The sequence below is a fragment of the Coturnix japonica genome, chromosome 3 (genome assembly GCF_054131305.1).
Source record: "Coturnix japonica strain WE chromosome 3, WE-NBRP24, whole genome shotgun sequence".
Classification (NCBI taxonomy): Eukaryota; Metazoa; Chordata; class Aves; order Galliformes; family Phasianidae; genus Coturnix; species Coturnix japonica.
In genome coordinates, this window is record NC_140665.1 from 14634409 (window position 1) to 14647543 (window position 13135).

Below are 13135 nucleotides of genomic sequence, written 5' to 3' on the forward strand. Positions count from 1 at the left end.
GTTTTTGTTAAAAGCAGTTTCTAGAGAGAAGCAGAATACACAGTATTTTGGTAGCATGCTGCGAGGTTGGTAAAATACAGGCTTGTATCAAACTCTGATTTCTACTTGTGCGTGGTTAGGGGTGTGAATTTCTTCCCCTGTGTTCTGAATGCCCCTTTCTTATTATTATCATTTTATTATTAAAATGCTTTTTCCAAAATTGGAGTAGAGCTAGAAATACCAAGCAGAAACCCTCTTGTCTCTCTATTCCTCAGGGCAAATCCTCATAGCAACAACCATTTGTCATGTTTATCATTTACTGACATTACCTGCTTGGTAGCGGAGCTGAGCTTGTTGTTATTCTGTGTTACAGATATTGATGATTGTTCTCCAAATCCCTGTGGTCATGGAGGAACTTGCCAAGATCTAGTTGATGGATTTAAGTGTATTTGCCCACCTCAGTGGACTGGCAAAACATGCCAGCTAGGTAAGAACTCATTTTCTCTTTATCCTTACATTGCTCCAGGTGTTGGGAGTGGCAGGGAAATGCAGGAAGGATCATAGTCCAGCAGGCAAGGGCAGTCATGCCCTTTACTTCAGGCATGTTTACAGCACTGATGCCTGTGGACATACTCTGGCATATTCAGAAAACTACGCTGCAATGTTGGCAGGACTGGCTCAGGACACATTCAGGGCATAGAGTAAGTGCTCCTGATGCATGCTAGCAGCTGAAGGAAATCATTGACTAAGTCAAACAGACGTACTTTAAACAATAAATGAAGTGGGGAGGGTGTATTCCAATCCCACCCCCACATGTATTTCTTCCTTCAGCCTGTGAGAAAGTTGCTTTATCTCTTCAGCCATGTCAACTCCTCCAGGCCAAGAAGTTCACAGCTGGGTTCCAAAATGCGGATGATCTCACGAAGATTGAGCTGTCTGCATTCTTTACACAACACACTAACTCCAGTGACCAGGCTGCAGCACTCCTTCGAAATTCTGGACTGAGATGGGGGGAAGGGGGGGGGAGGGGAAGTTGCATTTAATGAGTAGCTGGGTAATTATCAAATAATTAGCATAGCCTGTATATTCTAATTACAGAGAAAATGAAAGAGGCTTCAAAGCCTGATGTTTGATTAACTTTTGTTCGTTCAAGTCACGCTAATCCACACTGTATAAGTTCCTTAGATCTGAATGAGCTGCTGATTATTGCTGTGAAAACAGAGCATAGACTTTTTTTTTTCTTCTTCCTACTCTACAAGCCCTGCATTTGGCCATTCACTTGTTTTTCAGATGCGAATGAATGTGAGGGCAAACCCTGTGTCAATGCCAACTCCTGCAGGAACCTGATTGGCAGCTACTATTGTGACTGCATTACTGGCTGGTCTGGCCACAACTGTGATATAAGTAGGTGCCTCTATCCTTGGGTTTCTGAAATTGTCTGTGTAAATGTATATATTCCACTGAATTCTAAGCTCTGACTTAAGCATCAGGCTGAGTCCCAGCAGCTGATGTTTTTAGAAAGGGAGTAGTTAGTATGGAATGAAAATACACAATTTTATCAGGCTCATTAGTCCATAACCTAGCTATACTGTGATAAAAATGAGTAAAACAATGATGTGAAGTTTTCCTACTTCTAGTAGAAGTATCGCAAGAGGTTCCCACCCATTATAATAACCTTATCTTAAGGAAGGCGTGCAGGAAACTTGACAGAAGGTTTATCTAGCTGCAGTTTTAAAGAGAATTGAACTCTGTTTCTACAGTGAATAGGTTTTAGCTTGCTAACATGCTAATTTTATTACAGATATTAATGATTGTCGTGGACAATGTCAGAATGGAGGATCCTGTCGGGTAAGCCATTCTTGTTTTACTTTGGTTTCCCAGAGACTTGCAACAGTGACTGAAACATTTGAGTCTCGACACAAGTTGTGTAGAAAATAGCAATTAACTGGCATAAATTGTTGTTTCTTTGAGTTGGGAGGAGGGGTTGTCATGTTACAGCATGTAGGGGTATATATGTAGAACAATGAGGGCAGAAAATGACTGTGTAAAAGGACTCTTTCACAACCAGTGTCACCAGTGAATGAGATGCTTGTGCAAACTAACTATTGTAAAATGTAGGAATTTCACTGCAAAATGTGGGTCAGTGTTTGACTCAAAAGTACAAACACAAGCCTTTAGGGGCTGTGTGTAGATGCTTTGTTTTAATTCCTCTCTCTTCTCCTTCCCCTCCCTTCCAATTATTACTACCTAGTTGTAATTTGAGCTACTGTCTTATGTTGGTATTAGAAGGCATAGAGGATATATATTTTTTTTTAATTCTTTTTCCTTTTAATAAATTATTTAAAGGTAGAGGGAAGCAACGTAACTTTAAATTTTCTTGTTTCTTCCCAGGACTTGGTTAATGGTTATCGGTGCATCTGTTCACCTGGCTATGCAGGAGATCACTGTGAGAAAGACATCAATGAATGTGCAAGTAACCCTTGCATGAATGGGGGTCACTGCCAGGATGAAATCAATGGATTCCAATGTCTGTGTCCTGCTGGTTTCTCAGGAAACCTCTGTCAGGTAAGAAGCATGGGTGAAAAGCAGGCCCTCAGCCAGTGGTGTTTCTACCAGCGCTGTGGTTCTGTACACTGAATACCTTGCATGCAGTGAACCATAATATAAGTTGTACTTGATATCATTGTCAGTCTGCCAGGAAAGTGACTGATTAGTATATATCTTGGGGACGGGGGGAGGGGAGAAGAGCAGGGAAGGAGAAAGCAACAGAAAAGCCCTCATGGGCTGCTGAACTTCTTTTTTGTTAAACAGACCGCAAGTGTTTGCACGTCAGGTTTTGTTGCATGCTAACTATTAACTTTCAGTGGCTGTTTAATATCAAGAGTGCTGTCTGTTGAAATAGCTGCAAGTCTCTGTGTGTTATGAACAAGTCATTGAGGCAGTAGATAAAAAGGTCAGATTCCACAATGTCTGCCTGTCATACTGAAGGAAAACTATGATAAAACTTCAGTGTCACTCAGTCTTTCCCTTCTCTCAATGTCCCCCCCTCCCCCCTTTTTTTCCTTCCTCTTTTCTTTCTCTACACTGCTTACAGCTGGATATAGACTACTGTGAGCCAAATCCTTGCCAGAACGGTGCCCATTGCTTCAATCTTGCTATGGACTATTTCTGTAACTGCCCTGAAGATTACGAAGGCAAGAACTGCTCCCACCTGAAAGATCACTGCCGCACAACTCCTTGTGAAGGTGAGCAGAAATGACTGACAACTGTTTCTTCCTGTCCCCTACCAAAGCCATAGTAATATAGCTGCAACAGTAGAACAAGCAGAATCATTTTTATATAAATAGCCTCTATTTCAATGAGAAGTTGGGTAATATTTATAAATAGTAGCTATTTAGAAAATAGCAAAATATAAAACATGTTTTAAATAAGCCACTTTGGTTGAATATGTTACAAACTGTGGAAATAGGTCTGGCAACTTTCAGATAAGATGCTGTGATGACTTTTATGCATAAATACTAGGAATAGGGCTTTTATTTTAAAGCTGTAAGCTTATGTATGTCTTTTAAATTTCCATCTCTGGAAAGAAAAATGTTGCAATTAGCTTAAGAAATCAGATGGAGTGGGCAGCCCTCACTCAAGTCTCCTGTTTTTCTGCAGTAATTGATAGCTGTACAGTGGCAGTGGCTTCTAACAGCACACCAGAAGGAGTTCGTTATATTTCTTCAAATGTCTGTGGCCCTCATGGGAAATGCAAGAGCCAAGCAGGTGGAAAATTCACCTGTGAATGCAACAAAGGATTCACTGGCACCTACTGTCATGAGAGTAAGAACTAAAAAGATGTCTTTGCTGTTCCCTTCTGCTTTGGGTTAACTGTTCCATCCTTTCCTCCCGGATGGCTGGAAGGCTTCTTTTTCCTAACACAGTGAACCTTGGAACTGTGTTAAGTTTTCATATCCTGGTTGGGTGAGGCAGATTGGAATTTGTTAGGCCTTGGGGAAAGTTCACAGTAATGAACCTTCTGGCCTTGAATTGTATATTTTTAAAAAAACTTATGTATACAAGGTCTTAGGTATTTAATAGTGGGGTTTAACATGGATCTTAAAGACTCCTGATTTCTTATTTTTACTTTTTAATGCTGAATTGCAGAGCAGTGGGTTCGTTCAGTTTTCTCTGCACTGCTTTTGAGCTATTTCTCATCTTGCTTATAACACTTTTTTTCATAAGGAGCTTAGAAAGGGAAGTAGCACCAAATGGCCTTCAGATAATTTCCCATGGGTGTACTTCTGGTTTGATTTCATTTGACTCTTATTTTTTTTGTTCCTTCTCCCTCTCTCTCCCTCTTCCAAACTATTGCAGATATCAATGACTGCGAGAGCAACCCTTGTAAAAATGGTGGCACTTGTATTGACGGCGTAAACTCCTACAAATGTATTTGTAGTGACGGATGGGAAGGAACATATTGTGAAACAAGTAAGTTAACTGTTCTTTGGCATGCAGTAAGATCTCTTGGAGGCATGACTGGTACTGTCTCTAAGATGACAGTGTCCAGTGCCTATTTAACATAAACATTGCTGCAATGACTGCAGAAGACAAGGTATCTTCTTTTTTCCCCTTGCTGATTCCCAGGCTTTTGAATCTAAACCCAAATTACCACACCACATTCTCCTACTGTTTAGTTTTTCACTCCATGCTTTGGACAACTTCCTGAAGGAAGACCTTAGCATTTGCTTATACTGTTTTAGGAAGGGCATGTCTGTGTCACGTTTGTTTTGTCAGCCTTGGGAACAGAGGAGGGGTGAGCACTCCTTCTATCCTCTGACCGATAGGGTAGTTTACATAACACACGTTTTCACTTCTTGTTTACTGAAACAAAAAGAAAACAAACTGGTGGAACAGGGTGGAATATTCTTCCTATCCGTGTCAGTGCTTAAATCTTTAAAATACTGACTTAAGCATTTAATCCATGATTGAAACTCAGGCCAAAACTAAAGATGGAACGGGCACCTTTCAGGCATTAAGTGTTTGTCAAATCTGCAAACATTGCTTAGCTTGTTTTTCTTCTTCTTAATATATCCAGATATTAATGACTGCAGTAAAAACCCTTGCCACAATGGAGGAACTTGCCGAGACTTGGTCAACGACTTCTTCTGTGAATGTAAAAATGGGTGGAAAGGAAAAACTTGCCACTCTCGTAAGTTCAGCAGTTCCAAAACTGTGATAGGCATGCTCTGTTTGGCTGCTTCAGCTTCTCGTGTAGCACTAAGAAAACACAGGCATTAAGAATAGTTTGTGTTCTTTGTAGGTGACAGCCAGTGTGATGAGGCAACATGCAATAATGGAGGAACATGTTATGATGAGGGGGACACTTTCAAGTGCATGTGTTCTGCAGGATGGGAAGGAGCCACTTGTAATATAGGTAAATACCCTGCATAATCATCAGGAAGCAGATGCAGCACTGAGTCTGCAACCTCAGTTTTTCCTCTGAGCTCAGTTTTGATGGCTTTTTAACAACTTAGTGGTAAATCTTGTTTCTATTACAGCAAGGAACAGCAGCTGCCTGCCAAACCCCTGTCACAATGGTGGTACCTGCGTAGTTAGTGGGGATTCTTTCACTTGTGTCTGCAAGGAGGGCTGGGAAGGATCCACATGTACTCAGAGTAAGTCATCTCTGCTTGAACTTTTCCAGAGTGTTGCATGACGAGAATATTAGCTCATCCTGTCGCTCTTGGAGTTGAGATTGAAACCAGAAGGGAAAGCTTGTTTGATGTAGGTTTTAGCATCACCTGAATCTTTGTTTTTAATGACTTTATGTGATAGAGCCTTGACCTGGGCATGAGAAAGTTGCAAATGAGCTAAGTGGAGACAGATGTTGTCTTGTTTTCTCCTGCATTCTTTTTCTACCAGCAGCTCTGTCTGCTTCCACTTTTTTTTTTTCCCCATTAGATTCTTTTACAACAATCTCTTCCTGTGTACATGTGTTCCACAATGTAGTTAACAAATTTTCTGGTGGAAGCCTGGAATCAATTTAGTAGAGAATTTCAGCATATTTTTGTTAAAGTTGAGCTACATGTAATTTGGGCAGTAGGGGAAGTTCAATTATTCTTTACTAACTGCAGAGTTGTATTAGCCAGTCTGCATGTTTAACATCGTCTTTCTTCACTTTACAGACACAAATGACTGCAGTCCTCATCCTTGGTAAGTTTTAATGTTTGTCTTTCATCCATTGTTTTTGTTTTTTTGTTGTTGTTATTGTTGTCTTAAAATTCTAGATTCATAATGTGCTTGTTGACTTTCTCCACAGTTACAACAGTGGTACTTGTGTGGATGGAGACAACTGGTATCGCTGTGAGTGTGCTCCAGGCTTCGCAGGTCCTGACTGTAGGATCAGTAAGTGTTTCAATGGCATTCAGCTTGATTTATTTTTTTTTTTGTCTTGCTTGAATCTTGTAGCATGACAACCAGCTGAGTTAAGTGGTAGATTAGATTTCTGATAGAGCTCCTGTGTCTCCTGTACCTATATCCAGATTAGTAGTAGATGAGGGGAAGGACAGAGATTACACTGAAAATGAAAGAAATGTTAAAGCCTATTAAGCTGAAGCCGAAACCTCTTGGTTCGGCTCAGTGGGCAAAATGCCCTTCAATATGGTCTTCCCAGTTAGAATATGTTTACATGCCGTGAGTTTGTTTGACGTGAAAGGGTGCCAGCCAAAAATGTTATCAATGAATAATCCACCTACATGCCCTCAGGTGATGTATGTACTTCCCTGTAATTTAATAATAATTACAGGTAGGAGGATGCTGACACCTTTTACCCTTATAAATAACCATGGAAATAGATGTTTCATAGTAGCAATACAACTGTAAAGGGGTTTAACATTGTTATAGGTTGAAGAATTGAGTAGGTGGACAAAACTAAGTTATGTCAAAGCATCCTTGTGTGAGAAGGAATGTGTCCTTGCCCTTGAAAAGCATAAGTAGCTGTAGGGGTCAGGTTTTGGTCTTTGTTAGTGCCACACAGCAGAGACTTCAAAGAACTTGATCCAAGAATCTATCCTTGGGTAGACACTAGAAAGTAAACAAAACTCCAGCAGGCAAATGCCTCATATGCTTTGTTTGTTTGTTTTCCCCTGTCGTAGACATCAACGAATGTCAGTCTTCACCCTGTGCCTTTGGGGCTACTTGCGTAGATGAAATTAATGGATACCGTTGCATTTGTCCACCGGGTCGCAGTGGTCCAGGATGCCAGGAAGGTATTGTGTGGGATATCATAGCTGGTCTTACTACTTGTAACTGCATGTTACTGGGTTGGCAGCTGTATGTGTGGGGAGCAATAGTTATTTTAAAGCAAGTTATTGAGTATCTTATCACTGAGTTTAGGAACTTATATGTTTTTCAAACTTTTTTTTTCTTTAATTTTTAATTCTATTAAATCTGTCTTCAGTTACAGGGAGGCCTTGCTTTACCAGTATTCGAGTAATGCCAGATGGTGCTAAGTGGGATGATGACTGTAATACTTGTCAGTGTTTGAATGGAAAAGTCACCTGTTCTAAGGTACAGCTTGGTTGTGTTCTTGGTTGTTGTACTGTCATATTTTCTGTAGCCAATGGTTACCTTATAGTGGTATTTGTTCTCTTCTAGGTTTGGTGTGGTCCTCGACCTTGTGTAATACATGCCAAAGGTCATAATGAATGCCCAGCTGGACATACTTGTGTTCCCATTAAAGAAGACCATTGTTTCACTCACCCTTGTAGTGCAGTGGGTGAATGCTGGCCTTCTAATCAGCAACCTGTGAAGACCAAATGCAATTCTGATTCTTACTACCAAGATAACTGTGCCAACATCACCTTCACCTTTAATAAAGAAATGATGGCACCAGTAAGTAGCAGAACGTAACTCAATATGCTGTGGTACACACACATTTGTCTCTCTGAGCATGAAACGACATACTTAACTGATAGAAGTACAGTAAAAGCTGATGCTTCTTCATTACCAAAAAAGAACAGAAAATATGGAAGGTTGATGCAGATTTCTACCCTCCATGTTTTTGTGTCCAGAGGGAATAAAAGCTGGTTTGGAAGGAATTTTACACCCTTCCCTTTTAGAACTTTTATTTAAGGTCAAAACCTCCCTCCTGCCTGGATGTAAGAGTTGCATATATGTGTATTTTATTCTATATAATTATATTCTATAAATGCATATAACATATGTATATGTAAAATAAAAACCTATGCCTAAAATTTATATAAGAAAATACATATAACATATGTAAATTATAGATATGCATATGTATTTGATGTGTATATATAGATCATAAACATAATACATATATAAATAAGGTATTTTTGTGTGTATTCATGTGCATATATATATTTAAAAAACAAAAAGCTTTTCTTTATCTCCTCCAGGGCCTTACCACGGAGCACATTTGCAGTGAACTGAGGAATCTGAATATCCTGAAGAATGTTTCTGTTGAATATTCCATCTATATTACCTGTGAGCCTTCACACTTGGCAAATAATGAAATACATGTTGCTATTGTAAGTATTCCTGGAATATTTCTAAATGTCTTAGTAGTTAATTGTCTGGATATGTGTGTAACATGTGGATTTCATAAAAATCCTAATTCCTGGCTTTGTCAGCACTTCTCATGGTTCAGTTTCCATCCCAGTTCTCTTTTAAGGACAGGGAAGAAATCTTGGTTACATGTGCATATCTGAAAGCTACCATCTGGCAGCAACAGTAATAGGGCAGTAAACTGTTTTCTATTATACTCTCTTGAGCGCTGTTGTTTTGTTTGGTTCATGTTAAAGATAAGGGGAGCTAAAGTTCTGTAATGCTACTTTCTTCCTGTAACTGGGATTTTTGTTTTATTCCTGGTTGGTCGGTTAGTTTGGTTTACATTTGTTGTTTGGTTGTTTTTTGAAGTATGAAAAGAACTAAGAGCCTTAGCTTATTGTGAAAGTTTATAGATAGCAAATTACCCGTACATCTGATCTGGCATCTGGTATTAATTGTGCATCTTCTTTAGTCTGCTGAAGATATAGGGGAAGATGAAAACCCAATCAAAGAAATCACAGATAAGATTATTGACCTTGTCAGTAAGCGTGATGGAAACAACACTCTAATTGCTGCAGTTGCAGAAGTCAGAGTACAAAGGCGACCAGCCAAAAACAGAACAGGTAAGTTTTTCCCTGCCTCCAAATGACTTACATCCATTTTTATGACTACTGAAGACTTTCAAAGCAGGTTAAGCTTTTCTTTTGAATGTATAGCAACTATGAGAATCTCTGCCTGTTGGCCCTGTAACTGGGAACAACAAAGTTTTGCACCAGGATCTTGCTGTTTGGAATAATAACATAAAGTGTTTAGAAAATGCTCTAGGCAAGGGACTTACCCTCTTAAAAGGGCTGCTCCCTTCCATGTAGAAGCAAGGAAGATAACTAGCTAGTTCTGAGAGCTCCTGTGTAGTTGATGTGGGTGGTGACTCCATTGTCCAGATGTGATGAATTAAATATTAAGGTCAAAAGTGTCCACAGCACCAGGAACTCACTGACATCTTATGGCCAGCCACAAATGGAGAGGGAAATGACTTTGGTGGGAATTGCCTCCAGGCCAAGAGAGTCCTGGCAGAGCAGTGTAATGCAGCCTGCAGTAGTGGTGCCTGTGATGACGAGGATGACCTCTTCTATGAGGGGGCTGTTAGCTAGTAGTTAGAATACTAAGCTCACGTAAAACATCCCGTATTCCAAAAGAGCTATGATTCTCCTCACGTTACTGTCCAGACCCCAGTGCATAAACAAGGCTTAAAAACTGAGATTATCCTTTGTGGAAAGCACTGGATGGATCACTTTGTCTGTAGCAGGGTTAACTGGTCTCATCTCTCTTCCAGATTTCTTGGTGCCATTACTGAGCTCAGTCTTAACAGTAGCCTGGATCTGTTGCCTGGTAACTGTTTTCTATTGGTGCATTCAAAAGCGCAGAAAGCAGAGCAGCCATACTCACACAGCATCTGATGACAACACCACCAACAACGTAAGGGAGCAGCTGAATCAGATAAAAAACCCCATAGAGAAACACGGAGCAAATACTGTTCCAATCAAAGACTATGAAAACAAAAACTCTAAAATCGCCAAAATAAGGACGCACAATTCAGAAGTGGAGGAAGATGACATGGACAAACACCAGCAAAAGGCCCGGTTTGCCAAGCAGCCAGCGTACACTTTGGTAGACAGAGATGAAAAGCCACCCAACAGCACACCCACAAAACACCCAAACTGGACAAATAAACAGGACAACAGAGACTTGGAAAGTGCACAAAGTCTAAATAGAATGGAGTACATTGTATAGCAGACAGTTGGGTGCTGCCATGCAGGGCCTTTAAATATCATTATAAAGGCACTCAAGAGCTTGTAGTTCTTAAACTGTTGTGTAATATTTGAGTCTAAGGCTATTATTTACTTAGAGTCCCTCTGTTAATTTAAGTTTTGACAAGCTGGCTTACACTGGCAATGATAGTTGCTGTGGTTGGCTGGAATACCAAGTGCTGCATTTCACATCTATGCAAAACTAGTCAAAAGTGCCCTAATGTAAATTCAGCTGTAGCTGATACATCATGGAGACGTTTCATAAGGTATTATGTAGCCTTATTACTCTTCCTTAGTGTTAATTTCTTTTTTTGTTTCTGCCAGATGCCCCAATTTATGCAGTTTCTTTAGAATGATACATTTTATTTATATTTATTGAATCTGAGTTTTTTGTATATTGGTTTTATGGTGACGTACAACTAGTTCTGTATTTGAAAGTGCCTTTGCAGCTCGGAACCACAGCAACTATCACAAATAAGTTTATTATTTATTTTTTTATTGTATTTTTGTTGGGGGAGGGCGGGGGGAAACTTGTCAGCAGTTGCTGGTAAATGAAGAATTTAAAGAGGAAAATGTGTCAAAAATAGAAGTTTGTATAGATATGTAAATAATTCTTTTTTATTAATCACTGTGTATATTTGATTTATTAACTTAATAATCAAGAGCCTTAAAATATCATTCCTTTTTATTTATATGTATGTGTTTAGAGTTGAAGGTTTTTGATAGCATTGTAAGCTTGTGGCTTCTTCATTTTGAATTTATTTTCTTGTTACATGTTGCCTATATGCCAAAACTAAGGTGTTCTAAAATAGTTTATTTTTAATAGGACGGGCTTTCATGCCTTGATGCTGGTTTTTGTACAATGTCAAACGTTTGAAACACCTCCCATAGTATCACTTTAAGACTATTTGTAAGTACTGACTGAGGCAGTTTAGATAATTAGACTAGAAATTTTTTTTGCTGCTTTAGACTTGAAAACGAGTGACAGGCAGATAATCTGCTAAGAAGCAGTTTAAGGGAACAAAACTGAGCTATTACTTTATGTAGATGAAATGTGAGTGGTTGCATGTAATTAAAATATCAAATTAGCGTGTGAAGTTGGAAACACAGCAATCTTATTTTGTAAATTCTGATTATTTTTTTTCTCACCATGAATATGTAATACTGAACCACTTGTAGATTTGAATTTTTTTGTAATCTACTGCATTTAGGGAGTATTCTAATAAGCTAGTCGTTGAATACTTGAACAGTAGAATGTCCAGTAAGATCACTGTGTAGGTTTGCCATAGATTACACTGCCCGCCTTAACAAGTGAGGAAATCAAAGTGCTATTACAATGTTTAAGATCAAAAGGCTTATAAACATACTAATCTCGGTGGTTAACCATTGAGATCACGAAGATACCTTGTATTGTGATATTAGTGTTATATGAAAATGCATCTTTGATGTGTTGTTCCTGGCAATAAATCTTGAAAAGTAATATTTATTAAATTTTTTGTATGAAAACATAAAACAGCGTGGAGATTATTGAGCTTGGAAGCACTCCCAACTGGTTAAGTTGTGCTAAAACGAGTGGCAGGTGATAGCTTATATTTCTAAGACCTGACACAGGTTTTGGTGAAGTCTAGCTTTTTCTTAGATGATTACACGTTTCTGTCTGGCTTTCATTCAAATTGAAGGGGTTCAAAAGCAACCCGTCCCTTGTTCTTGATGTCTTCTGGCTAATGTACCTCTGCGTCCTTTTGAAAAGGGAACGATAATGTGACTGGAATTGTGCAACTAGTTTACTTTGCATGGGCCAATGAGCTACCAACAGATGGTAACCAAATCCAAGTAGCTAGGCAAGATGCAAACTGCTGACCTGGATGGGAAAGGAGCCATAGATTATACTGATGCCTAATGGGCAACAAAATGCTTTGTAAAGCATAAAGTAAACTCTTGGAATATTCTGAAATGGCTCAGTGCTTAACTAATGCAGCCCCCCCTGGCTTTGAGGAGCTGGGTGTGGAAGTGCTGGTCAGCTGAATGATGCCCTCACTCTTTATTTTAGCTCATTTCCCAGTGAAGCTGTAACTTAGCTTTGCTAAAGCTGACGGAAACATTAAGTAAGTAACAAACTCAGCTGACAAATAACATGAAGGAGGTTCAGATTCCTTCTTGTACTTCATCTTAAAGCAAGAGTTAGAAAAAGGCTTTTTCTTCCATATTTGTTTGTAATAAATGCAGATAGCTTATACAAATATTGTTATAAACACTTGAAATTAACCTGAGCACAAGACATACTGTTCTGTACTGTTTTTATCGGTATTTGGAAACAAAAAAATAAGGTGAAATCTCTTTCTTCAGTGGTAATTTTTTTGTTTGTTTGTTTGTTTTTCAAGTATATTTCAAGATGAGATTTCTAACTTGAAAGGGCTACTGCTCTTACTGTTGACAGTTGTTTGCCATGTAGCTGAAGTAGCAGGGAATCATCAGTTTACTGCTTGCTAAAGGAGAAACTGACAGGATTACTTTCATCTCTCCACTTCAATAGTAGTGAATCAAACAAATCTCCTAAGTATTTGTTTCCCCTGTTCCTGAATTTTTACAATCTGCAATAAAGCAAAGAACTTACATCTTAAAAAAGCAGCTTAATGGAATCCTCCACCTGACTTAGAGGCGCAGCGAGGCTGTCAACTGAATTTTCTGTGCTATAAAACTGAATTAACAATCTTCCTCTAGTCTACTCTTCACACAGATCTCAACTTCAATAGCACAAAACCAGCTACTGCTTCTAAATCACCTTAACA

At 39.1% G+C, this 13135-nt stretch overlaps 1 protein-coding gene across 2 annotated transcripts in view; it reads left to right on the forward strand.

Moving 5' to 3' along the window:
- Positions 1-11859, forward strand: part of JAG1 (jagged canonical Notch ligand 1) — a 35764-nt gene extending 23905 nt beyond the window's left edge. The window contains exons 9-26 of one of the 2 annotated variants that reach the window (XM_015857069.2): positions 353-466; positions 1270-1383; positions 1781-1827; positions 2371-2544; positions 3074-3224; positions 3640-3804; positions 4339-4452; positions 5060-5173; positions 5285-5398; positions 5523-5639; positions 6150-6177; positions 6284-6369; positions 7119-7232; positions 7424-7533; positions 7621-7857; positions 8388-8519; positions 9011-9161; positions 9872-11859. In XM_015857069.2, the coding sequence (XP_015712555.1) occupies positions 353-466; positions 1270-1383; positions 1781-1827; positions 2371-2544; positions 3074-3224; positions 3640-3804; positions 4339-4452; positions 5060-5173; positions 5285-5398; positions 5523-5639; positions 6150-6177; positions 6284-6369; positions 7119-7232; positions 7424-7533; positions 7621-7857; positions 8388-8519; positions 9011-9161; positions 9872-10329 (2540 nt within the window). In that variant the 3' untranslated portion in view covers positions 10330-11859. The remainder of the gene's footprint in view (positions 1-352; positions 467-1269; positions 1384-1780; positions 1828-2370; positions 2545-3073; positions 3225-3639; positions 3805-4338; positions 4453-5059; positions 5174-5284; positions 5399-5522; positions 5640-6149; positions 6178-6283; positions 6370-7118; positions 7233-7423; positions 7534-7620; positions 7858-8387; positions 8520-9010; positions 9162-9871) is intronic. The other variant, XM_085541061.1, reaches the window with a different exon arrangement.
- The last annotated feature ends 1276 nt before the right edge of the window (positions 11860-13135 follow it).